General features: G+C 42.4%; 1 protein-coding gene across 2 annotated transcripts; it reads right to left on the reverse strand.

Moving 5' to 3' along the window:
• Positions 1-384: 384 nt before the first annotated feature.
• Positions 385-23,488, reverse strand: SLC35F2 (solute carrier family 35 member F2). Of its 2 annotated transcripts, XM_063330367.1 has the most exons (8): positions 23,244-23,488; positions 16,300-16,475; positions 15,607-15,734; positions 10,296-10,455; positions 8,472-8,628; positions 7,612-7,664; positions 6,786-6,940; positions 385-2,398 (listed from the first exon to the last, which is right to left on the reverse strand). In XM_063330367.1, exons 1-8 carry the CDS (start codon positions 23,366-23,368, stop codon positions 2,180-2,182), a joined length of 1,173 nt encoding a protein of 390 aa, XP_063186437.1. In that variant the 5' UTR covers positions 23,369-23,488; the 3' UTR covers positions 385-2,179. The 2 variants fall into 2 exon arrangements, with proteins under 2 accessions (XP_063186437.1, XP_063186448.1); XM_063330378.1 differs by lacking the exons at positions 7,612-7,664; positions 8,472-8,628 and having other exon boundaries at positions 569-2,398.
• Between the last annotated feature and the right edge of the window lie 2,949 nt (positions 23,489-26,437).

The raw sequence follows: 26,437 nt of genomic DNA on the forward strand, positions 1-26,437 counted from the left end.
GATGGTTCTGTTTTGAAGACCAGCCAAAGTCTGAGTCAACACACGCCTCTATGGACTTTCAGATGAAACCTACATTATGTTACAACTGATCATACCACCAATTATAGAGAATAAAATAAAATCCCCCATAAAGGGAGAATTCTATGCGGGAGGGGACTGAATATCCAAATTAAAATTAAAATTAATACAAGTCTGCAAATAATACCATATTTAGAAATATAACATACTACACTGCCACAAGCATGATCTTTGTCCTGTCACAGTGACAGTATGGGATAACCACTTAATTAAAACTTTGTGTTTGCACTACAAACTTGATGGCATCCAGACTTCAATAACCAAACGTAGGTGTTTCCCCCTTGATTCTGCTGCAATGAAGAGTTAATATTCTTCACACACACCCTGTTGATGCTGATGGGTTTAAGCAGCACAAAACCTTCAGTGAACTGTTCGTGCAATAATCACCTACAAGAAGATCCAAGGGATGATCCATTTCCTTTCACATTCCCTCAAAAATGCAACCCTTAAAAAATATATCTACAAAGTCTCGAAGACATTGCCAAGGATACACTTAACACTCAATCAAGATCTAATCCTTAATTTAATTCAGATTCATAAAGTGGAATAACTGCCATTCCTCAAGTCTGGACAGCCATAGCATTTTCTGCCCCAGACAAATAGGCAACGGCTAGTGGTTATCTAATTTAGCAAGATTATTGCCCAATCAAAGCAATATTGTAGATCAACATTTGAACCAGCTGCACTTTTATTTTTTGGTACAGAAAAGCTCGTAAGTTCTCCTGGTGTTTTCCAATACATGCTCTACCATTTAATTAATTGCTCATTTGAAATAAGTGAAGCAACCCCACCACAACTCAGCAATGAGAAAAAGGCCCGCAAGTTGGGTTGAAAACATCCCAAATGGGCAAATGTGGTTTCTACTTCTCACATGCTCTTGTACTTCTTACAGCAAAGCTCAGTCATGAAGAGAATCATTTGGTCAGTAAAATCAATTAATACAATTTTGAGCAATAAAGAATTCTAGCTTAAAAAAATAAACCAAGAGCCAACTCTTCAGCTGCTGAAAACTTTATTCTTTTGTTACTTTATACACCTGAGCTATGAAGGCTTGTACAAAAAAATAAAAAAAAAATTAAAATCCCCGTATGGTTTTACCGATGTTAAAACTGCAGACTCATACTTTTTAATCATTTCCTGTAAATATGAAGAGGGGGAGAAAAACTGCCAATGAATCTACTGCAAGCACTTAACCTTTCGGAGATTATGGACATTATTGTTGCAATGAGGATTGGCTAAGACACTTCAATTTTTTTAAGAAATGACAATTTTGTTGAAATCTTTCTGCAGAAATGTGTCCCATTTCAGGGAGAAATTCACAGAGAAGTGAACTTCAGTTTAAGCCCTTTTGCTGTCTCATCCAGAAAAAAAAACAACCTCCACCTAGTGGGAATGCACCAAACAACAAGCCATGGAGAGAGAAAAAGGAAGGTATTAAGAAAACACAGATTCAGACTTCCCTTAATAGCAAAATTCAAAATAACATATTTGTAGCAGCCCCAGCTGTGACAGGGAGCGCAGCAATATGAAGAGACAAACATTTGGGTGGAACGTAAGAAGCAACTCCTCCAGCAGAGGAGTGAAGTCCATCAGCATGTGGAAGGTGTATGTATGCAATAAGGTTTGCAGAACTAGATCCTGTGAGAAGCCAAGTGGCTTTTGCAAGATTTGAGGGTACCTGGCACTGAGGCGTGGGAACCATGAAGCCCTCAGATAGCATCTTGCAGATTTGGGTCCCTAATGCCACATAAAACATATTTGCCCCAGTTAGCGACCTGAGAACATGCTTTGGCTTAGTTTTTCCCCCAAGCATTTGCTGTTAAACTAATTAAGCATTTAAAAGTAACAGTCTCTCACTTCCCAGAGACTCCACATAAATTCTACTCTCTCTTCTTACAAGGGTCAGATTTTCTGCAAGGGTAAATCAATACAGTTTCACTGATTGAGGATCTGGCCTTAAAAGTCTACCCAGTGCATTAAAACCAGCGCAGCATGACATAGGCCTTGGCAGTAGAGCAATTCTCCAGATTAAGATTTGAGGGAAATTTATCAGTTTAAAAAAAAAAAAAAAAAAGCTCTGTTTTGAAATGCTGCCATTTCTTTAATCAGTGCTGACCACCACAGTTTCTCCTCTTGTGAACTGCACAGTTATGGCCGGAGTTTCACTGTCATTCTCCTCAAGCTTTAGTGCAGCATTGTCCAAGCCGGTGCTGCCGGGCTGTGGCAAGGCGGTGGGTTCTGCTGTCCGAGTCGGAGTGGAGCAATACAAGATGAAGCCCACCATGATGATAACGAAGGACACGATATAAAGACCTGAAAACTGTCAGAGGAAAGAAAGAAACGCGTAAGTATTGTCTGATGTAAAAACATGTCAATACTACCTTGTTTTAAGAAAGTTATCCTTCCTTTTAAAAATTATTTTAATGAGGATTATCACCACAATCTGTATTCAGGTCTGAAAATCAAAATTCAACAGCTCCAATACCTGAAGGGGGCCTGTAAGAAAGCTGGGGAGGGGCTGGTTTTGGCGCGAGGGGGCGCCCGCCGCCGCGGTGAGGGGCGCCTGCCACCGCCACTGAGAGCCGGGGGGCCACGTGTGGGATTTCAGCTATGAAAACCCGCAATAAAGTTCAAGTACAACTTTTTAAAAACCGAAACATTTTAACGCAGAATTATAGAGAAAGTTTGGGGTTTTTTTAACTGCCAAGGTATATATCTATATCTATATATATCTATAGCAGCCTTCCAGTACCTGAAGGGGCCTACGAGAAAGCTGTGGAGGGGCTGTTTGCAAGGGCATGGAGCAACAGGTCGAGGGGCAATGGTTTTAAACTCCAGCAGGGTAGGTTTAGATTAGACATTAGGAAGAAGTTCTTTACAATGAGGTGGTGAGACACTGGCCCAGGTTGCCCAGAGAGGTGGTGGAGGCCCCATCCCTGGAGACATTCAAGGCCAGGCTTGATGAGGCTCTGAGCAACCTGATCTAGTTGAAGATGTCCCTGCTTACTGCAGGGGGGTTGGACTAGATGACCTTTAAAGGTCCCTTCCAACCCAACACATTCTATGATTCTATGATGATTCACAGATAGACTCGAGGTGCTGGCTGGTTTTCTCTGCATCTCATCCTCAACACTGTTGGACAGGGAGTTTCCTTAGGTCTACATGCAAGAACCTTAACAGAGAGAACAAATGGCTGTAAATATAGTGACACTGAAGGATAGCTGTTTACCCCTAAGAGAATTTTGTTTCAGCACAGCCAAATATTTCTGGTCCTGGCAAGAGATGAATCTCTCCATCCTACTGCAAGTCACCAGAGCAGCTGGTCCTCTGCTCGGCTCTTAACCACCATCTGCAGGGCTCAATAAATGTTACTACTGGACCAAAACTGGTTTGCTCTCTACACCCAGCAAGTCCTTGAAGAGAGGGAGACTGGGGCTCCTTTTACAAGATTGGCATTTGTGCTCTGGTAAGAGTGGCGTGAGGCAAGAGTATGAACTGCCGAGGTACATCAGCCATTTCATTCACTATCCTTCACTTGCCTATTAAAAGTCCAACAATTGCCAAGATTCATCCACCCTGACAGAAAAATAAATGCTTACTTCATAATACCAGATTAAATAATACGAAGTGTTCACGTTAGCCACAGCCAGGAACACTTTTTCAGATTTGCTGAAGTTCTCCATATTGCCTTTGCCAAACCACAGTGAATAACAGTAGGACGAAGGACGCAACACATCCTGCATCCCACTGCCAATATTCCCTAACCTCCTTAGCTTCCTTAGACATGCTTGAAAAATGCGTTCTATTTTATGAAGCAGCAGAGCTGGATGAAATGAATGGTAGGACCTGCACAGTGGACTCTGATCCAAAAAAGATTGAGGCATCTACAATCAAGGCATTGAAATTCCTAGCTGGTAGTCGCTTGGCTCAGAAACCCTTGGACAGCACCATGCAAAAGGAAAAGCAGACAGAAACACAGTGGCCTTGTGATACGTGCCCTCTCCTCACCTTTTTGGACTCAAGCATTCATGCTGCACAGGAGGAAGCACCAAGCTCTGAAGATGTCCTGATGGAGGCAGCAGCCGCATCCATGGCCCTACCATGACAGGCCCATTCCTGTCAAACGAGCAGAGCTTGGGTCTGTATCAAGGCACCTGCACGACTTCTCCAGAGTGCAACCTATGGCCATGAACGAGCACGTGCCTGTATGCAAGGACACCTGGCTGGCAGGCAAGACTGGGTGGCCACCATAACTTTCAGACCCGCTCTCAAAGTGTGTACAAGGCAGTAAGTGGCTCTGATCCTGCTCAGGACTAGTTCCTCCTCGAATGGACACACACTCACCAAGCCAGGGTGCCAGAGCTGTTGCAGTGCAGCTGTGATTCAAGGCCTGACTATGTGTGTGCAGCTATCGACACTGGTGAACCTCAACCATGCTGCTCCAACAGGCCTACGTGCCTTTTTTATTTCCTTCTTTCCTTCATTTTTGGGGAGGGCTCAGTGGTCTTTTTCCTGGGTTTTTTTCTTTTTCTTTTTTTTTTTTTTGTTTCAAATATTGCAGCAACTTCATTGTTTCAGACACTGAGTTCAGTCATACCTGTGCGGCTTGTATTCCCATACTCACTATCAGGCCTAAAGACTACTTGAAATGTTACTGGAGGACTGTAACTCCATCTAGTGTCTGTATTTGCAGTCTACTCCTTCCATAGGAGTTTATACAACAGAAGCATTTGGAGACCTTCTTTAATATCTCTTGAGGGATTACAGGTATCTCTGTAATGAGCTCATTAGGAGGAAGCACAGCAAAGATTCACTACAGAGTAAAAAGAAAAAAAAAAAGTACGTAAAAGTCACATTTCACCTTAAACAGACTCGGTTGAGGCTGAACAGTTGAGTGCATTAGCAAAACGCTGTGCTCAAGTCAAAAACCTCACAAATTCCTGGGCCCCGTCTCCACTGTAGCCACTGGATGTTTGTGCGGCTTCTGCTTCAGAGCAGGCTCAGACCACAGCAATTCAGAGCTCTGCAGCACGGCCCAGCCTTCAGGGGCTTGCTGTGAAATATCAGCTGCTAATGGGGAACACAGAGCGGATCCTCGCATTTTCGTTTGTAGATTCCTGTGTCCAGGGTGCTTTTTAATCCAGGAAATGTCCTGCCTGGTTTCTTTGTGGTAAAGAAACTATACGGTTAACTTAGCAATAAGATTTCCTACTGCTAAGTGTTATGTTAAAAGCCAAGTCAAAAACAGGCTCCCTCAGCTCTTGGTTCCTAAGCTATCTCAGATCCTCTGATTACTAAAGATGCGGCATTATTATTGCTCCCCTTTTTGCTACTTCACCATTTCTAACCACAGATCCAAGTTCCTACTTTAATAAATATCTGAAATTCTCTCATAATACAACCCCAAAGTCTTCTCTAATTCATTTTTCCTTTTTCCTACCAGAATACCCCACAGTTAGTAATTATGGAATGATCTGCTCCCAGAAAAACTTCTCCCCAAAATAAGCTAAAAATCCTGAAGAGTGAAAGTAAAAGCTCTTGCATACTTCTTCCTCTTTACTATTATGAATATAAATTTACAATCACTTCTTCAGTTAAGCTATCTGGGTGTCAAAATACATATTTGAAAGTGACTCAGAAAGGATTTTTTTTAATTATTAGAATGTAAGTATGGTTCGCTTCCTACATTCATTTTTAATGGATGCTTTGTCACTTAGAGCAAATTTTGGAATCCAAAACAGGGTGGAAAGCGGAGCTAAAAGACTCTTGAAAAGGCAAATCTAGCTGTAGTCAGACCCTACCGTTACCAGACCTCCACGCTGTAAAATAAATTAGCCGTCATTTTCAGAAACGAATCTGACCTAAAAGCTTCTGGCTCTCCATAATGCTGAAGAGAAGGCAACCACATGGAATAATACAAATTAAGTTCTTAAGCAAAGTTCACAAGCTTCTCACTAAGCCCTTCCCGTCACCGAGTGACTGACTCAATTACTCCAATTGCTGTAACGAGCTAGGTTCCCACAAATGATTCTGGATGAAAAGTGTAGGGTGGAATGAAATCTTTTTAGCACTGCCATTTAGGTGGAACAGACACTACCAAAACTATTTCAGACAGCAATAAAAGTAACTGCCTTTTGGAGGCCGTATAGAATAATGTAATTATCTGCATTTTTTTTCCGTTCCTTCAGTCTCTCCTCAGCAGTAGTACTGAGAGAGCTTGATTCGTCTCCCAAGATGTTTGTAACGAACAGATTAAATTTCTAAAAGAAAATGTTAATTTATGGAAATCAAGCCAAACTGCTCCTCTCAGACATCCAAAGTCTCTGGAGGACAGGGAGATTCAAACCTTCTCTTTGGACACTTGGCGAGATGAACAAAACCTAACATGCCGTTCCCACACAGGGATTATAGCAAGGACTCTAACATTTGAACACCTTGGGAAATTATTTACTGTCCCTTAACATTAAGGTATTCCATCAAGCGTGAAACTGTTTGAAAATCACTATCCACCTAATGGTGCGATGCTATGTAATTAACTGAGTATGAGTCCTACTGATTGACATCTACCAACCATGAACGACACAAGATGCGGAAATGTACAAGTGCAAATGATTGTTCAGGGGCTTTTAAGAACATTATGCTTTATTTACAATTTTGGAATAAAAAGTTAACAGAAACTATAGTAAAAGAATGAAGGTACTACTTACCTTATAGAAAAAAAGGAAAAGCCCAAAGAACAGGCTGTAGAGATCCGCAGTCAGAATACCCAGGTTGACCGAGGTTGCGCTGGTAACTTTAATCACTACCGGCATGAAGCTATACAGCCCAAACATACACAGGGCAAAGACTGTGAACAGCAATGCTGTAAAACAAGATGACAATTTACTCCTAAGGCACGCAATATTGATTTTGAAGAACACTGATATTCTTCAGATGCTTTAAAACTATGCATTTTTACCTTTTGGGATAAGGTCTCCTAAACGATATGGGAATGTCTATTTAAGAAAAACATGGCAAAAATACTTCTTTTTCAAGACTACCCTGTATTGCAAAAATTATTGTATCTATACAAGAAAGTTTGCATTCTTTCCTAGTTAACATAAGAGCTGAGTTACGAAATTTAGAGACACGTTTGTTAATAACACACAGTTCTGCTGAGACCAAAATGTGTCACAAAATCAATTTTCCCAGTATTTCATTTAGGAAGGACAACAGAAAAATGTTCTTGTAATGTTCCAACATCAAAAGTGTCTCTGATTAAACTGGTTTAATTTTCACTTTTTGCAATTTATTTTGAAACACTGTTTCATGCTGTATGAAAAATGCAAAACCTGAGCTGAAAGGTTTTAATGTTCAATCCTGCAAACCTTATCTCTTTGCTGAGCTGCAAAGTTTGCAGAAAGTAAATCTGTGACAACATGAATGCTGCTTAATATCCAGAGAAAGAATATTAAATTCCCAGAATTTGAAGTCTAAGTGATTATCATTTCCCAGTGTTCTGTAAAAAGGCACATCATTTTGTCATACACATACCAATTTTCCAGTTCCATTGAATTCTCATTATCTCCCTAAGTTCCACAATGGCTCTAGAGTTAGAGAAAAGATATAATATAGTAAAAAGAAAAAAAAAGAAAAAAAAAAGCATAGCGTATTCAACTAGAGAATTTAATTACAGAATATAAGAAACATTTTGATTTATAATCCCTTAATTTTTTGTTTGAAATTTTATTGAATGACACTAACTCCAACATCTAACAAGCATGAAAAAAGACTTAAAGTGCCTGAAAGTCAAGAGCACTTTTATTTAATCCTTATGCCTTCTTCCCAGGCTTTTTCACCCTTCAGAGATTCAGCTTTATTTGACAGACCATTTGAAGAAATTATTAACTATAATGATGAGAAATGAGGAACATAAAATTCATTAGATAGATTTAAGTGCATGTGGTCTGTTACTCTAACGTGGTTATTCATAAGAGTATATATGGCTTCATTTTAAACTGATGTTTAATATGGAAGGCTTCCTGCTAACAATTATCTCCTAAACTTTTCCACAGAGAAAATCCATTAAGAAATACATTCCTGTGAACAGTCCTCAGCACACTGACTGTCCTCATGAAGATCTACAAAATCAAAACTACAGCCAAGTATCGTATGAGTTCAATGGCAGGATTTCAGCTTTAGAATTCCGGTAGTAAGAATAGTGCAAATAAAAAGGATATAGAATGAATGCTAATCAGCAATAAAAATAAAATTCAAGTGGAAGGACTCCCATGTAAGCCAAATGCAGACATAACAAAGAATTAATTTAATAACAACAACATCATTTCATGGTAGACAAGCAATCATCTGTAGAATATTCTTAATTAGTTTTAAAATAAATATTAGATCCTTACAGCTGTAGACCGCTGATAATAGTCCCAAACAAGCCCACCATTCCTAGAAACTCCACTCTGCTCAGATTTTTCACAATGTATTCCTCACTCACATTAGAAATGGCATACAAAGAAGCACCAAGAAGCACTAAGACATCTCCAATCACCACGTCACTACCTGTACAGAAATATTAATCCACAATAAGGGTAATGCTACAAACACTTTTTAACTTTCCTTAAAAAGACAAGCAAATTTCTCTCTAACATCTCTAGTTTCTTAGTGCCTTCCAGGGTAAGGGGAAAGGAAACATCTCTTGTGTGTGCAGATGAGTGGCGGAGCACGGACTCTGCTACCGGCTCACCTCACCCGGCATCGTCTGGAATGAGCTAAACCCAGCATTGAAATCTCGACCTGACCAAGCCACTGCTGTACAGCCTGGTCCAATTCTACTTCTGCTGACCTTAGGCACTGTAGGGACGTAAGAAAATTCCCAGTTAGAGATGCTCTCCGCCTTTCTGAATATCGCCCCTGCTTTTGCCATAAGGCCTGATTCAAATCTTGATAAAATCAGCCTATTGGTTTCAGCGGGACCTGGGACTCAGCTTCAAGTTTACGACAGGTCTGAAGTGGGCACTGCAGATGGGTGGTATCGCGTGTCCTGCTGCCATTTATTTATACTGTGCAAATGGGACTCCCCGTGATACAGTCACTCATCAAGTAAATGCCATTATGCATCAGCTAAATAGCAAGAGGATCACTGTTGTTTAAACCCTTGAATTGATTTAAAATTGCCTTCCCTGAGCCAGCTGGCAATCACTAAGAAAATCTGTCTGAAATATGCGGGTAAGCAGTAGTAAGGATACACAGGTCAGCAAACAAAGCACAACTGTCATAAAGTCTCAGGGAAAGAAGATTTTTCTCCCTTAGGGCAGAAGATACTTGTACCATATAGCATTAAAAAACGCTAAACCTCAGTTTGCCTTGGTGTCTTACCAGTAAGGCCCCAAAATAACGCCAAACAGGCTTATCTCTATGCTGCCTGATGAAGGCAATGCCCTGAAATTTACCTTGCCTCACACACACTGGCTCTGAAAATTCAAAATTCTTATTCAAAATAAGATTGCTACAGTATGGGTTGATTTAAGCATCTGTCATCAAGAAGACGGGACCTGCCCTCATCTGCACCCAGCTGGATCCTGGTCCACAGAGCCCAGGCTCCCTCCCGGAGGTCCCAGGAATCCCAACATCCTGGCCCACATCTCCTCTTGCTCTCCCATCATAAGCCCCTTTCCAGGCTGTGGCCTATGGGCCTCAGGGATATGTGGACCATTTCTGTTGGGTCTGCCATAGATAAGTCAGAGAAGTCAGCCTGCTCTTAAGTAACTTGTGATTTACTTTTCATGCTCATAGAAAAATGCAAATCAGAGAAGTCTGGCTGCCAGCGGGCTGACACCGTGTGGGAGAGACAAGGTTTGCAGGGAGAGGCAGCATCTGTTATTAGACAAAAGTGAACAAGTTTTCACCAATGAGGCCTTTCATGAGGTCTGATGAACAGCAGCCAAATTTAAGCTTAATACAAGTGTTTCTCTTTTAAAATGGAAGAAATAATCCAAATCTACAAGCAAAAAAATTTCTCGGCTCCCTATAAAATCAGTATCTCCTCAGTCACTCTCTTCTTGGACAAGAAATACAAGCAGCAGCATGTCTTCTTCTGTTTTCTCTTAAAATAAAACTATATCCGCTCCCCCTGCATTTGCTCCTCTTTCTCCTTTGCAAGTTAGCCCCACCACTGGAACCATCTCTCTGCTCCCCACCCCCCCACCCCGCGATAGAGGAATCCTTACCTTCGCTGTCCTGTCTCCCTGCCAAAATGTCTGCACCCACCATTGTTCCTACACCCAGCAAACAGACGGCAACGGCAAGAAAATGGATCAGCCTGTATCTTGCACGGAGAATGAACCACGACAAAGCCATCAGCACAGGAATCCCGAAACAATCCAGCAGCTGTGTGTGCAGAAAAATGGTTTGAATTAGAAACCCATCCCAAATCTGAATTGCACTATCCTGAAAGCAAATAATTATACTTTCCGTTGCTACCAGATGTTAATGAAAGCCACAAAACAACCCCAGTGGATTTGTTTAAAAGAGGGGTGAGACCCACATTTTCCCATGAAAAGCATCTTGCAAGTGAAGGAGGAGCTGAGGTGGGGGGTCCACTGTCTCCTGGGAGGGAGGAAGGCACCTATATAGAAACTCTTCTAATGATGGATCTAATCAATCTTTGCAGCTTCACAAACAAATCCTAGGATGTTCCTCTGAAACCACGTTGCTCCCCATGGCACCAACACAAGGCGGGGGTTCACTGACATTTCCTTTGCTCCCCAGGAGTTTTGTCTAGCTCGCCTTTTCACTCCTCAAATCTGTAATTAGAATTTAGGGCTTCATGTACACAAAGCAAAAATCTGGAACTATTGAAGGATACAAGTGATCTGATTTTACATTGAAGCGACTACGACAAGAATCTCACCCGGCAGTTCTGTGTTTGAATTTTTTTTCCCCCAACTGGATCCTACAGAAAAAAAAAAAAAATGATACGTGTGCTGGGAGCCATGTGCAAAATTGGTAGAAGGAATATAGAAAGGGAAGAACAGCTTTCCTAAAGTCACCTTCCCAATCTTTCAGCTGCCCACAAAAGCATATACAAGCCACCAATGCGCTTCATTACTCTGTTAGAGCTGACTCTCAATTAGCCAGAAGCAGGTAACCCGCTCTAATTCACCCATGCCCCACAGGAGACACACATGGCAGCTGGAGTTTCAAAGCACTTCAGGTGTGTTTGCAGGTACAGCCCTTAAGTTTGCAGACTTAATAGCTAAGTTTCAAGGATGTCTGCACTCCTTGACAAGCAGTGACACTGACTTCTCTTTCCTTTCTCCATTATCCCCTCTCTCTGTGTTCCTAAAATCCCACGCATCTTTGCCTTGCTGTTAGACCCACCCAGTTTCTACCCATTCTCCATTATTACAGAAAATATCAAGAGTTAGCTGTGTACTTAATACAGAAAAATACACTGCGGCATAAGATGGGCATAATGTTCTAGAATAACCAAATAATACCAAGAACATTGAGCTAATCATAATTGGTTTCATGTTTAATTTGACTAAATAGACTCTGTTTCTGAATTTGTCTGGAGGAAAAAAAAGGCGTATTTTCTGACCTGCCTCAGTAGAGTGCCATGAGGGAACATATAAGGGAACAGTCTACAGCAGAACATATAGTCAGCCTACCAAAGACTGCTCACAAATTACTTTCAAATGTCAGCCCTTAAAACTTGGCCTCTTGAAGTCACTATGAAGTATTAAGTCCAGGTCAATAGGACTGGGGCATAATCATTACAATCAAGACAAGAGCCCTTAGTCCTTAATGTTCATTACCAACCTCTGCCTGCCTAAGTGCACCACCGCAGTTGTCTTCTGTGCTGGCGTGTTAAGTTCAGCCATTGTCCCCAAGGGTTTTTATCAAACTTGCAAGACTTTCATGATATGTCTGATTTTACTTGTTCATAACTACACATACTAAAGTCTTACAAGCATATCACATTAAGGGGAGTTGTTACAGGTTAAATCCTAACAGTGCCTCTAACCCTTCCATCTGTTTCTCTTCGCTCCTTGGACTGCCTCCGGCTCACCCAGTTTGAAAAGTCTGTTTGTAAAGTGTATTATGAGACACAACAACCACCAAAGTCCTAATATGTGATACCACATATTTCAATACAACTTTGCTCTACTGAAAAATATCATGCTGTTAGGTTTTATCTGGTCACAGGTCGTCTTCCTCTATCTTACCTTTAGCCTAGACTCAAGAAAAGCCTTCTAACATTTCCTCCAAATTTGACTGTCTTGATAGTACCAAACAACAAGAAATATTACAAACGTTAGAAAGCACGTTTTTTACCCCGCTGGAAGTAGACATCTCTTACTAATAAGTAAGATTTCAGTTGCCCATTAATTGAGATGTTACAACGTAGCTTTCCAACCTCTAAGCAGTTTTTCAACCCGAACAGAAAGAAAAAAAGAAAAGTTAAAAAAAAAAATCTCATTTAGGATGTAAGGTAGTAGTATATAATGAGCCAGAAGCTCTTTCAGTGACACCGGATGGGGAATTGCTGCATCCAGACCAGTTACATGCTGTAGAGCTACAGCATCCTGGTTAAAGGACTTGTAGCCAAGACATACAGGCACCAAATGATGAAGAACACGTCCTGGTAATCTATTCCAGGGGACAATTACCCTCAATTACAGACAGCAGAAATCTGATTTCCAACTACCGGATCTTGCCTTTCCTTCATCTACTAAGTTACAGAGCTCTTTGGTGGAAAATGCTCTCTTCTGTACAGAATGAAGATCAAAGAGGTGCAAAGCAGATGCAACATCACAATGAATTGTGTCAATGGAACCATTTAAAAGAATAGGGTTTTTATTCAGGTTTTATGACATTTACAGCAGTACTGCGGTACTGATTACTACTGCCAGTAGAGTGTCAGCAAACTCCCATCTTATTCAATTCTAGCCTGCACTTTTACAAGGGATAAAACAGATAACCTGATGATTTGATTTACAAATGTTTTGACTCAAGCGTAGCTTTGGCCACACTGTTCATAGGAAGTTTTAAAGGTAGAGTGGGTAAATTATTAAAAGATATTTTAATACATGGTTAATAAATTATCATAGACTGTCAGAGGTCATTGGTTTGCTTATAATTGCCAGCTCCAGACAGCTTTGTGAGCTCCCTTCCCCACACGGCTCCCTTCGGGCAGCCTCCAGCTGAGCCCCAGGGGCTCATCCTGCATTTTCTCGCATTGAGGTTAACACTTTTCCATCAGCTCATATTCTGTGAATAGCTGCACATAAAATGCTTCCACCTGAATTATCTACAGAGCAAATGCTAATTGAGCCCAATAATACGTTAACACCATGAAACCACAGCTACGCTGCTTGGTTTTTCCACTATGAAATATGTGGTCAAACAACAGCACAGTTAAGTCCTGCCACAAGACAGAAGGACGCTGGCAGTGAGAAATCTCACTGGCACTGCTGAAGCCACAGCTGAACAGAAAGAATCACCGTTGTGGACCAATGTCTTTATTTACAGAGAAATGAGAGACGTTATCCCCATGTTATCTTAAAAATCTCCCAACCCCTTCCGTGCAATGCTAGGATTTGATAACTAAAGGAAAATCAGTTTTGCTTTTGTGTGCTTGTGTGAGAAAATACATGGAAGTTCCTTGCTGAGCTGAGAAAACTTGTCTTTGAAGATCAGTTTCATAGGGTTGAGCTGAAGCTCCAGCCAGACAGCATTTGAACAGCAATTGCCCTGTATTGGGGAAGGTGCCGTGTACTCCTGCATTGCTCCCTGGCCATCCACTCGCAGCCAGTACTGCAGACAGGCCACCAGGCTGGGTCCTCTGAACCACAGGTTCTGATGTAGCTGCAGAACTGCTTGCTACTGACAGATTGCAAATGCCCAGAGCAAATCACAGGGTTTTTTTTGTCCTGTATCTCATTTCTGACAGTGGTGAGAAACTGGGGACTTCAGACAACATGCGAGAAACTGCAATAGGCAGTTTCAACAAATTCGTAATTACTGAACTGACACTTAAGCGCCAGTCTGAAGGTTACCACATGGGAAGAAGGTTCAGCAAGTGCTTGAGTTTGGCAACTGGACAGGACAACTTTATCTATTATTTCTTCACTTCTATGAAAGAAATCATGGGAATAGTTTTACTGCTTCTGAGAACTTGGATCAAAGTCCTGGCGTTTTCAGCATATGATCAAACAGTGTCTCAATTATCAGCCTAACTTGATCTTGAGACTGAAATGTGTTATTCTTAAAGCTTTGATTTCTTAGGCATTATTTGTAAGGAAATTAAAGGCTTAGTGAGTCACAACATGTAAGTATGAAGTGGAAATGTGACAATAATAATCCATCAGGCACATGTCACTGGTCTTTGACTAGTGCAAGGAAAAGTTACTGCAGTTCTCTAAAGACAGCCCAGACCATAGGATTTTATTGCTCTGCAGGCAATTCTTTTAAATATTAACCCTGGTTACTCTGACTTTGTAAAACACTGACACCTCAACACTCCTTTCCAACTAACAACCAATTCTGTATGGTACATTTTTATTTTTTTTTATTCAGATAAGTGGGACCATGACCCCAGCCACAGACCCACCATCGGTAAGAGCAGGCATAGGCTGGCACAGCCCTTGACACACTCCCTCCTTGCTTCTGCACTGTCCCTTCGCTTGTTCCAGCAGCTGCGGAGCCCCACAGGGAGCTAACGTGGGGGCCTGACACAGCTCACTAACAGTCCAGCAAAAGACAGGGTTTACTCTGACTTTGCTCAGTGCCCTGAGCCAGGTTGCTCAAGGGATTTGGCCGTGCAAGTTCAGGAGCGAGCAGTTGGAGGCAGGAGAAGGCACTAAATCTTCCAGCAGTTTATGTCCATGTAGGGTGACAAAGAAACCCCAGCCTTAGCCCTCCTGCTCAAAGAGCGATTTCAGAACACAAGATTTATCCCAGTGCAGCGACGAGCACCAAGCCCTGGCGATGCAGAGGACGTTTACTGTCACTTGAGGAGCCTGGCACACTGACCTCCCTTCCATCTCTTCCAGAGAGGGGCCCCAACTGAAGTGTCACATCGAAAAGCCACAGGCTTGACTCCTCGCTGCAATACCAGCCAACTATCAATACGTCCTCATGTTATGTCTCACAATGCCTCTCGCAGCTTCTAGGACTAGGCAAGAGATCTACAGGAACCTGCACTGAGTGACTGTTATCTGGTCCTAAATCTTAAATTTCTGTCAGGAGAAAAACCGGAGTGGCTGTCAGCAAACTCTCAGAAGTGCTTTCTATCAAAATAATTGGAGTTCAATTCAAGAGCTGGCACTGGGTAATACCAGCCAATTTTCTCTGCTTCCTGGAAATGTTATTCATGATGCAGGATACTCTTCTCTGTACTGCAGAGAGAAAGTAGATATTGGAAAGCTTTTTCAGGCTTAAATAGCTTCCACGTCTGTCCCATGAAGCTCATTTCAGAAACCAGTCCAAAACTGTAATAACAGCAACAGTTCAAAAAGAGAGATCGGTCCTTACCTGCACACTTGTGAGGGTGGTGTATTGGTAGGCTTTTACAATCATGTAATTGGCTTCAACATCAGCCAGTCCCAAAAAAATGTACTTCCACCACCGCTGCTTCAAAATTTGCCAAAGACTGTCACTGCCTGTTTAGAAGAAAGCAGCAATCAATATGTGTTTTTCTCCAACCAAATGTTGCACAGGAATCTTGCTTTTTAGAAGCATAAATAATACTGAGATGTTCGATTTTGGTTGGCCCTGCTTGAGAAAGATACAATAACAGCCATATGCAGCCTGGGAGGAGACAATGCAAACGGTGAAATGCACAGAAATTCTTCCACATGAGGTAAAAAAACCACAAGACTGGAGCTATTTAAAGGCTAATTTAATAAGAATAGGAGGAATATTAAATAGCCTCTGGTAAAGAAGCTTGTTATAACAAAGCCGATTTTCCCTAAAATAATATAGGACTTGAAAACAAAGAGCATATAATTTTAAACAGATATGAAATGAAATTAAATCAAACTAAATGCACATTTAATCTGTGAAATTCATTTCCATGTGTTATTACAAGGCAGGAATTTCAGCAGGAACTTTAAAAAAATAGGACAAGTATTAAGTTCTTTAGTTTCAAAATCTGAAAGGAAAATGTAGAAGAGGAAAGAAAAATAAAGAGATGAACCAGAATCTCCCATCCCATATTTCACATACCAGTCCTAAATGCCAGCATTGTTGTATAAACTAGAAGCAGCAAAGAATAGTTGATAAAACTTTGAAACATGGGAGTATTCACTTGGTACTGTTCTGCTAGGTACTGGCTCGTAACAGCAGTCCCACAGATAAACAAGGAGAGCATCTGGCCCAGAATTATCGTTTTCAAAATATGCCTGTGAATATAAAAGACAACACGGTAATGCTTAGAATTAAACAGTCAAGTTTTTTTTTTTTTTAAAGTATTTGTTAGTTGTACAGGGAAAAATTTTTAGATTGGTGTTTTATTCTTTTTCTACTCCCTATCTATGTTGTTCTGATTTACCAGTAAGCAGGGTTTTGTCTACACAGAAGATCTAGTCTAACCTCATGACAGCCACGTAAGAAGTGAGGCCAGTTCAAACCACCCGTGATGAAGACTGCAATAATTGGCAAGGATCTTCAAGCAACTCAAGAGAAGTTTTGATACACATGGCCTGAGTTAAATCCTTCATCCTCCACTGAATCCTGTTCTGACTTTGATCAATCTGCAACATGGAGATAAGGCACGACTGCCTTCAGGCTCTTCCAAGACCCGAGTCTTTGAAAGTGAACTGCGACCCTAAGCCAAGCAGTGCTAAGGAAATACAAAAGCATTAACCACAGCATCATAGAACAGCCCAGGTCAGAAGGACCTCGGAAGATCACCTGGTCCAATCTTTCACGGGAAAAGGAGCCTAGATGAGATTATCTGGCATCCTGTCCAGTCACATCTTGAAAACCTCTAGCGATGGGGACTCCACGACATCCCTGGGGATGTTGTTCCAGTGATTGTCCTCACTGTAAAAATAATCTTTCTTATATTAAGACTTGTTACAATTAATACTTACTGTGGACTTTTTCTGCTATATTCCACTGTATCCTGCTGTAATTGAGGATGGAGTTAAGAGCACCCTTTGGCCGAAGATCACGTTTGTGTTTACAACTCCTTTTAAGTCCAACCCACAGCTAGGGGAGGGAAAAAAACCCTCATGCTCTTTTAGTGGCAATTCATCACCTAATATAAAGTGAACTATTCCAGATGTTCCTACACCAACAGGAGTACGCATAGATTGCTGTGAATCTTTTGGCTTGCTGTTTTTCCTGCCAGTGGAGCTACACAGATTCATACCCCCCCCAGTCTCTGCCCACATACTCCATATACAGCAAGAGGGGCTCAGTGCTGTGCTGTCTGCACAGTGCTGCAAAGTTCACCTCCGAGTTGTTTACTCTGAAGACTACTGATGAGAATTTAACTGTCTGCACAACCAATTCATCCATTCCTACTCCAAGTAATCAATCAAGGGAGGAAAGCATCCCATTAGGATTCTGCACCTACCCTGTGCCCACATCTCTCCCGATGATTTCTGGCAGGGCACCCACGAACCAGGCACAACACCTGACAGCAACACCGCCTGTTCTCCCAAGGTGGGGTGACTTTAACATAGGAAATACCAGCTCACCCAGCTATGCTGTGCAATCCAGTTGTCAGGCAATGAGAAGCATGTGTTCGGGGGTGCTAAAGCCAACTACAAACATGCCATCAGTCCCTCCTTTTGGAAAGGAGACACCTTCTTTGCATGGATTCTAATCCAGCTGCATGAATCTTGTTTTCAATTCAGCCTGACACCAAGCTCTTCTGACTTTAAAAATCCTGCTAGGTGTATTTTCCTCTGCAAGTCCATTTTGATGAGACAGCAAATCTCTGCAAACTCCAGCCATGCGGCATTTCCAAGAGATTCAAGCCCCACATTTTGCTACGGCTTACCCCGCACATCCCAACAACTGTATATCCACAGTATAAGTATTCATATATCATGTGACAATCTTGTAAGGTCCTATCCAGCCTTATGTAAATAACCCTTTCTGGTGCCTGAAAGAATGGACACTCTCATTTCTAGCATTTTGAATGTTGAAGTAAGCAACAGAGACCATGTTTCAGCTAGAAACTTGTCATGGCTACTTTGTAGCACAGTATTAACTATAAACAGTGCTATGAAATACCTATATGTATTTTTTATATATATGTATTTTGATTTTTTTTTTTAAAAAAGGGAAAAAATCCTTTGAAGCTACCTCACTTCCGTTATATTGAATTTCTTTTTATTCTGGTCAAAAATCCAATGGCACTATTTGTTGAACAAATCAGCAATGATTGTGACACATTCTGGCTAATCATTCTGACTGTTGCAGAAATGTCATTTTAAGTCCATCTAAAGAATTAATTTAATCAGGTGCCATTAAGAAGAATCTAACATATGTTAGCTAAAATTTCAGAAATGAGACTACCTCTTCTCTGTCTCCAGCAGGCAAGGACAATGGTTCCAGCTCATCCTTTGCCAGGCCTGCGAACTCTGACTCCTTTGCAGGAGGTAAGATGACAAAAGACCCCTTGAAATTTCAAGGAAGAAATAATGCAGTGAACAACACACAACAAATGTAGTTTCACATATTTAAAAAATACGGATATACTTATTATTCAAATAAAGAGTTTCTTGCTCCAAACTAGCAGAAAATATTTCTTCTTTACCCTCAGTGCAGTAGGCATAGAGCAGCCTTCGGCAATTTTTTGGACTAAATTGACCCTGTGCTTGGACTAGCTGGGACGAGGGTGTAGAGGTGTGACTGGGCAAAACTGCTGCAATTTTCCTGGAGCAAAGCTGTGGAACCTGCATCGTCCACAAAATGGATCGCGCTTGTCAATACATTACCAGGAGAGGTTAAAGCTGCCTCAGCTGGCAGAAGTCCTTCTCTCCTGGATGCAAACTTCCCTCCACCCAGCTCCTAGGTGGTGCCACAGAGACAGGCAGAAGCACAGGCAATACTGCTTCACAAGCATCTGGCTGGTTCAACATGGACTTCTGCGGGGCAAGGTTTTATGTATTTTCCCCCAGGATACAATGTGCAAGGGGCAGCTTTGCTTCTCCTCACCTGTGGCACCCTCTCTATAGCACAGGCCTGGACTCTATGTGCACCTGCAAACTGGACAGTGACCATCTTCCACCAAGAGGGTAAAAGGAGGAAAACCTGCTGACATTCAAATTTGCTAACAATTGATCAGCTTCAACCACCGCTTATTAAAAACAGGCAAGACCTGGCATACAAGTATCTAAAGGGTGGGTTGACGGAGGATGGTGCCAGACTCTTTTCATTGGTTCCCAGTGACAGGACGAGGGGCAACGGGCACAAGGTGGAACACAGGAAGTTCCATTCAAATACACGGAAAAACTTCTTTACGGTGAGGGTGACAGAGCACTGGAACAGGCTGCCCAGGGAGGTTGTGGAGTCCCCTTCTCTGGAGACTTTCAAGACCCGCCTGGATGCAGTCCTGAGTAATGTGCTCTGGGCAATCCTGCTCTAGCAGGGGAGTTGGACTAGATGATCTCTAGAGGTCCCTTCCAACTCTGAAGATTCTGTGATTCTGGTTGCCCTCTTGCAGGGGAATAACTCCACTAAGCTGATCCTCAGCTTTAATAACTAAGTTTCTCCAGTTTAAATTACCTCAGGAATTATTTCCTTGCTTTTTTGCGCATGGGAAGAGACGCAGGTCCAGAATCTACAGAATTGTTTGCTTAGCGGCTTCTGCACCAGCAATCATTGCTATGTAGTTAATGTATATCTCAGCAGTCCTACAGCATTTACTTCTACAGTACCAAAGGCATCTGATAAGGCAAGCAGGCTTCCTCCTGCCTCATTCCCTTCTTTATTTTCCTATATTTTAACTCAGGGGTTGTTTTTTTTCTTCTCTTTACTGAAGAGATTCAAAATGTTAAGATCAAAAGAGCCAAATAAAGACACTGTTCACCAACAGCAGAAGGCTGTGCTCAAAAATGTCCTCTGTGAATCCCAAAACACTACATTTCTGGCAACTTTCTTGGCTGCATGTAAATTAAGAGCCTCTTGCCACAACACTGCCCCAGGCCCAGGTGCAGCCTCAGCAGGACACACCAATGGTTTCCCCTCACACCATTTGCCAAGGTGTCAAAATTAATTTCTTCAAATTGTGAAAGTGACACCATGTTCCCGGCACGATGCACTGGCCTCAAGGCAGCAAGACAGCGCTTTGAACAGGGTAAAATGACCCTCGTTAAATGTGGGCTTGAGACCCTTATTATTTCAATCCCCACTAAATTACCATAGCAAATTAAAAAAAAAAAAAAAAAAAAAAACAAAACAAAACTGCTTTACACTCTGTAAAACTTGAGAGTAAACTTTAAATCCTATCGGTTTCATTTTGCAAGACAATTTCTTATAAGAAAAATGCTTCGAAGACATAAGTTTCCATTCATTCCGGTATTGACATCTGTATCGATGACCATGATTTTCTTATTAATAATTTATCATAATTTTTTGAATTATATTAATTATTAACTTTTCTGTGCCAGAACTTGATACTCTCTGCTCTTTTTTTTTTTAATGCATTGGTAAGGACTAAATTACTTCGGACTCTCAGGTGACGCAAGGTAAGTGGTCTGAAAGAGCCTTTTAGTTTTATAGTTTGAGGGGTTTTTTTGTTGGTGTTTCTACTGCTTGGTAGTTGGCTACTATGTAATTACTCCTCCTCTCCCTCCAACCACCATATCTTAGCTAGCTGTATTCATGGCTAAGAACAAAACTAGGAGTCATTTTTTTTAAAACATGAAAGTTTTCCACTAGTTGGTCTAAAGCTAATGTTGAACAATGTGCAGCTCTTGACAGAAATGTGGAAGAAAAATACCCTAAGATATTAAAATACAATCAGAGATTATATCTGAGGAAGTCAAAGAAAATCTAATAAGCCCACAGTTAACAATTTTATTGGCTATTATTTTAATAAATACTGTATTTTTAATGTGATTCTTTCATGAAAATAAATACAATTAAATTTATGCCACCAGTTAAACACTAACAGGCAAAGCCTGGCAACACTCTTCATACAGACAGTTTATTCGCACTTCAGCTTTACTGAGACCTTCCTGAACGGGGAAAAAGGGGCAGGAGACCATTTAATTTGAATAATCTTACATTTTCACACAACTAGTTAAAGGAAAATGCATGTTCAGATTGAGACGATATTCACGTGTGACTAGCAGGTAGCTCAGGATAGGAAAAAAATATTTTTAAGAACTAATATTTTTAGAAGTTATTGTTTCAGTTAGTGGCAGTGCTTTGAAACGAAGGTGAATTTAATTTGTAAAAGGTAAGAAACAGAAAAAAACCAAACTTGTTTTGTGTCAAGAACCAGAGAGAATACTTTCTACTCAAAAAACTCAAACCTAATTTTTACTCAAAAAAAAAAAATCTATTTTATTACATACTAGTATTAAACCTTCTTATGACTCAGAAGGGCCCCTAAGAAAGCTGAAGTGGCTGAGCCTCCAGCCTCTTGGAGAAAAAAAAGAAGGCAAAAAAAAAGTAATCAATTCAGCATCTCAGACAAGACTTTGCAAAAATCAGTGAGAGCTCTTTATTGTCTTTCAAGTTCCACCAATAAACTGACTTAGTATACCCCTCTGGCAACATTTTGGCAAAGCTACTAGCACAGGAGAGATTACTGAACAGTTCAGTGAGGTCCCGTCTTGTCTTTTGGGCATTCCTGACAGGCAGGAGGAATGAAAAGATAAAAACTTTGAACCAAAAGAGAAAGGAATGGAATAAGACTGGAATAAGACTCTGCTTGGCCAATGCACACCTCCACGCAGCCCAGTCAAGACTCCAGCTTCTGAACATCAAGGCTGGCAGGAGAGCCAGCACCTCCTGTTTGTCAGCCAAGCGTATCTGATGCAATAGTCATTCCAGACCAAATCTAGAGCCTCAAAACAGCCTTTAAAACAGGGATTTATTTTTTCCCCAGATGGAAACTGAAGCTGTAAGTGAATGGTAGCTCTTGCAGGCTGGAAGTCAGAGGAGATAGTTCTGTTCTCACTAAAGGCAGCTTTGGGATCCATGTGATGCCTGCACAACTTGGCAGGTTTTCCTCAAATTTTCCATGTTTAACCAGTGCTCACATTTTAAGTGATACACTTGAACAGGCCTCTGTCCTAAGCTCATTCAATGAAGGAGGGAAAGGGAATATTGCTCTTTCTGGACTCCACACCTCAACTCAGCTATTTCCTTCTGTTATCTTTTTTGCCCCCCATGAGCTGTTCTTTGCAGCAATGTTGATAAAAGAGTACAGAACAGATAAAAGTACAGAAAATAGATAAAATACAGCAAATATATAAAATAGGAAAACAGAAAAATACTAAGCCAGAATTACTTAAAAAAAAAAAGGAGTGCATGTGTGCATATCATAGAATGGTTTGGGTTGGAAGCGACCTTAAAGATCATCTAGTCCAACCCCCTGCCCTGGGCAGGGACACCTCCCACTAGACCAGGCTGCTCAAAGCCCCATCCAGCCTGGCCTTGAACACTTCCAGGGATGGGGCATCCACAGCTTCTCTGGGCAACCTGTTACAATGTCTCACCACTCTCATCCTAAAGAGCCTCTTCCTAACACCTAGTCTAAATCTCCCCTCTTTCAGTCCACTCCCTGATAAAGAGTTCCTCCCCACCTTTCCTGTAGGCCGCCTTTAGGCACTAGAAGGGGCTAGAAGGTCTCCCCGCAGCCTGCTCTTCTGCCGGCTAATTACACTCTCAGTTTAACAAAATCAAATACGTGACTACATGGTTCTACACCGCTCTCAGCCGACGCGACTCTCCGCACGGCAGCAGCTGCCGCTCGACTGCGCTTCCACAGCGGCCCCGGTATCAGAAAATCCCTGTGCGCGCAGCCCTTCATCGGCAAAAGCCAAACCGCTCCCGGCTGCCGGTCTCACCTCCGCCCGGGCCCGGATGGTTTCCCCCTTCCCTCCCTCCCGGTGCCGGGTCCGGGCCCCGGCGTGCGGGGAGGCCGGCGCCGCCCGTCCCCACGTGGAGGCCGGGGGATGCCGCCGCCGGGGACTCACCATGTGCAGAGCTTGGCCCGGAGCAGCGCCAGCAGCCGGCGACTAGGGGCAGGGGCGGCGGCGGCCCCGGGCGGCGCCTCGGCGGCAGTAGCAGGAGCGGGCGGCGGGTCCCCGGCCGCCTCCATGCTGCCGCCGCGCTGCCCCGGCCCTGCGCCCGCCGAGAAGAAGGGCGGGAGGAAGGGAGGAGCAGCGACGGCGGGACGGCAAACCAGAGCTCCACCGGTGACGGCCGAGCCCAGCTTTGTGCCCGCCGAGGGGCCGCCCCCGGGAGGGGCATGGCTCGTCCCGGGGCGGGGGGGACGGAGCTCCGGTGCCCGCCCCGGGATGCTCCACGTGTTCCTTCCGCAGGTTTCCTTCCACCCCCGCGGAGCAGGTGCGAGCGGAGGAACAGCAGCAGCACCGAGGGGCGGCTCCAGAAGCCCCAGCGAGAAGTTCACTTTCCTGCTCTCCAGCCCAGGCAACCTGCGGGGCTGCCCGGCAGCAGCCACAGCCTGCGGGCCCAGTGTGGGCCCCAGCAAGGCCACTTCGGCCCCCAGAATATGTCGAGGCCTGGCTGTGGCTGCCTCGTGTGCAGGCAGTTCAGGTCTCATCTTTCTTCCAGTTACATGAGTCAAAGTTACTCTAATCCCTTAAATTTTAACTTCTCCCAGCCTTGAGCTCCACTATCTCTAAGTCTTCAACTCCCACCTTTCAGCTGATGACTCCCATGCCTAAGGATTTACCTCATCCTGTTTGTCTTTACCCACATCTCGGCCAAACTCACCTGCAGAACCTGGTGGCATTTTGCATACCCTGGTGGGTTTTTTTAATGACTGTCACTTTTAATGACATGTCACAGGTGATGGAATCAAACCCCAGAGGTGCCTCCAGCAAGAGCAACCTCCTGCCCTCCTTGGTGCAGATGTCTGTCACTGTCCTGGCTCTGCCAGCATCCTTTCTGCCACAAGACACCACTTCTCTCCACCCTCACTTGCTCCCTGCAGAGCACCATGGTTTGATCTTCCCACCACCACAATGTGTTTTTTCAGACATGTTTTTCCCTGTCACAGTTCTCTCATTCAAGCTGTGTTTATTTCCCTTTAAATTACCCAAATTCATCTGCGTAGGATTTGACTTAAGAGTGTGAAAGAGGCATTATTCTGCCATTTTTAAGTGGTCTTTATAACTTCATGTGCCTGCCAGTCCCTTTTCAGCAGAAAGGTGGATGTTAGTCTCCCACTTCCCAAGGGCCAGGCCCCAGCCACTAAGGTATTAGCTACCCAGGAGAGGATTGGTCCTCAAATGCCCTCTTTGACCCTATGATCATGTAATACCAAAGCTGCAGATCAATATGAGAGAAAAGCTGTATAATTATATGTCTTGAAAGAGCATTCATAAATATTCTTCTATATTTATATATATACATACCCATTTCTGTATTATTTTGAGATTTTATGTCTTTTTCCTTCACTTATATAACATAATAGTCTATGGATTTTTTTTTCTTTTGAATTCCTAATCCAATAAAAATCCTGCTGGGACTCCTGCAAGAAATCAGTCTGTCAAAGATTAGTTCCAGTGTTGTGATAGTTACGAGTCAGGTCATGCTGGTCACAAAGTTCCATAAAATGAAACTGAGATTAAAAAGAAAAGGAGCAGAACTATCAACCCCTACACATTTCATCATATCTGAGCTCCACAACTGTGGTACTATTACCTTCACCTTTAATTTTATTTATCCTATACCTGCAATCTTCTGCCAATTCTCCAAAGATGGAGAATCATGTCTTTGGTGCTTTTTTGTCTTCATTTCTGCTCAGCTCTTGGAATCCCTTGCTGCTGGTAGGCTGCAGCAGCCTCAGACCAGAAGGCCACTGCCAGGCTGGGGCTTTACACCAGAGCTGCTCAGCTGCAGAAGGATCGCAGCCCCAGAGAGGTGTCTGTGTGATGCGAAAATATGAAACAAAGTAATAAGAGTTTAAACAGGCAGGGGTCTCTTTTTAATTTAATTTCTTTAACACACACACACACACACACAAAATGATGTTACAAAAAAACCCAACCCAACAGTAACAATTTTTAAAAGTGCCCTTTGTTAGACTTTGGGGACTAAGTTCATTTCAGAGTATGAAAAACTTTGCTATCTCAGGAAATTTTTATGGCTTCTGTACAACATGGCCATGAATGCAGAGATATCCGAGACGTCTAAACATGACTTTGTGTTCAGCTACTCCCATTCCAAGGCTCCTGCTTTTACTATGATTCAGGGTTCACCCCAAGTGTGCTGGTGGCTGTGTGCTTCTGGGTTTTCATCAGCCCCCGAGTTTGGCTGGTGCCGCAGGGAAGGGAGGCGGCTGCCTGGAGGTGCCTGGCTCGGGAGACATCCTCCATTCGGCCGCGAACTGGTGTTATAGCTCCCCAGTGCTGTCTCACCAGTGGGAACTGGGGAGTGCATGCATCTAAGGCTGGGCATCCTCTTCCAGATAGGAAAACTCTGTTCCCAGTGCTCTGCAGAAGTAACTGATTTCACTGGTGACTGTGTCTTTTCCAGGGTGAGTGAAATCCCTGGCAGCGGCTACAGTTTATCTGCAGGCAGACTGTATTTGGATGTGGGCCTCCAGACTAGTAGGCACATACCTCTTTTTTAACTTAGAAAAACTGTTGACGAAGAACCATGAGCAATACATCTATAGAATTCTTTAAAAATTAATTTTTTCTATTCAAAATTTGTACCTAAATTTCAAACTATTTTGAAGTCTGATTGAAAGGAACTAAGAATCTAACAATTTCTTATATTGGTTATCTTCTAGAACGGTTGAAGGATAACCCAAAAATAATGGCATAGCTTTTTTTGCTGCTTTTCAAAAAAAAATCACTTCTTAACTAAGAACAAATAAAAGAATTAAGCACAGCCATAACAAATGAGACACAGACATAGCTCTTGTATCTTTATCTGCTTTCACCTCCTTTTTGTTAAATGGTTTTATTTTAGTGTGTCCTATGAGGCTGTTCCTCCTGCTAAGAAAATCATAAGTTTGAGTAGGTGATAAAAGTAGATAACAATGATAACAAGGAAAAACACAGAACATAATTTTTAAGTTGAAAGCATCTGCTTTAAGTTTCAGGGAACTTAAAGTGCAATACCATTGTATGCCTTGCACAAATTTAACTTAAAATCTGAAATTGCAGAAGTGATTTATTGTAAAATGATGAGC

The sequence above is a fragment of the Chroicocephalus ridibundus genome, chromosome 1 (assembly GCF_963924245.1).
Source record: "Chroicocephalus ridibundus chromosome 1, bChrRid1.1, whole genome shotgun sequence".
Classification (NCBI taxonomy): domain Eukaryota; kingdom Metazoa; phylum Chordata; class Aves; order Charadriiformes; family Laridae; genus Chroicocephalus; species Chroicocephalus ridibundus.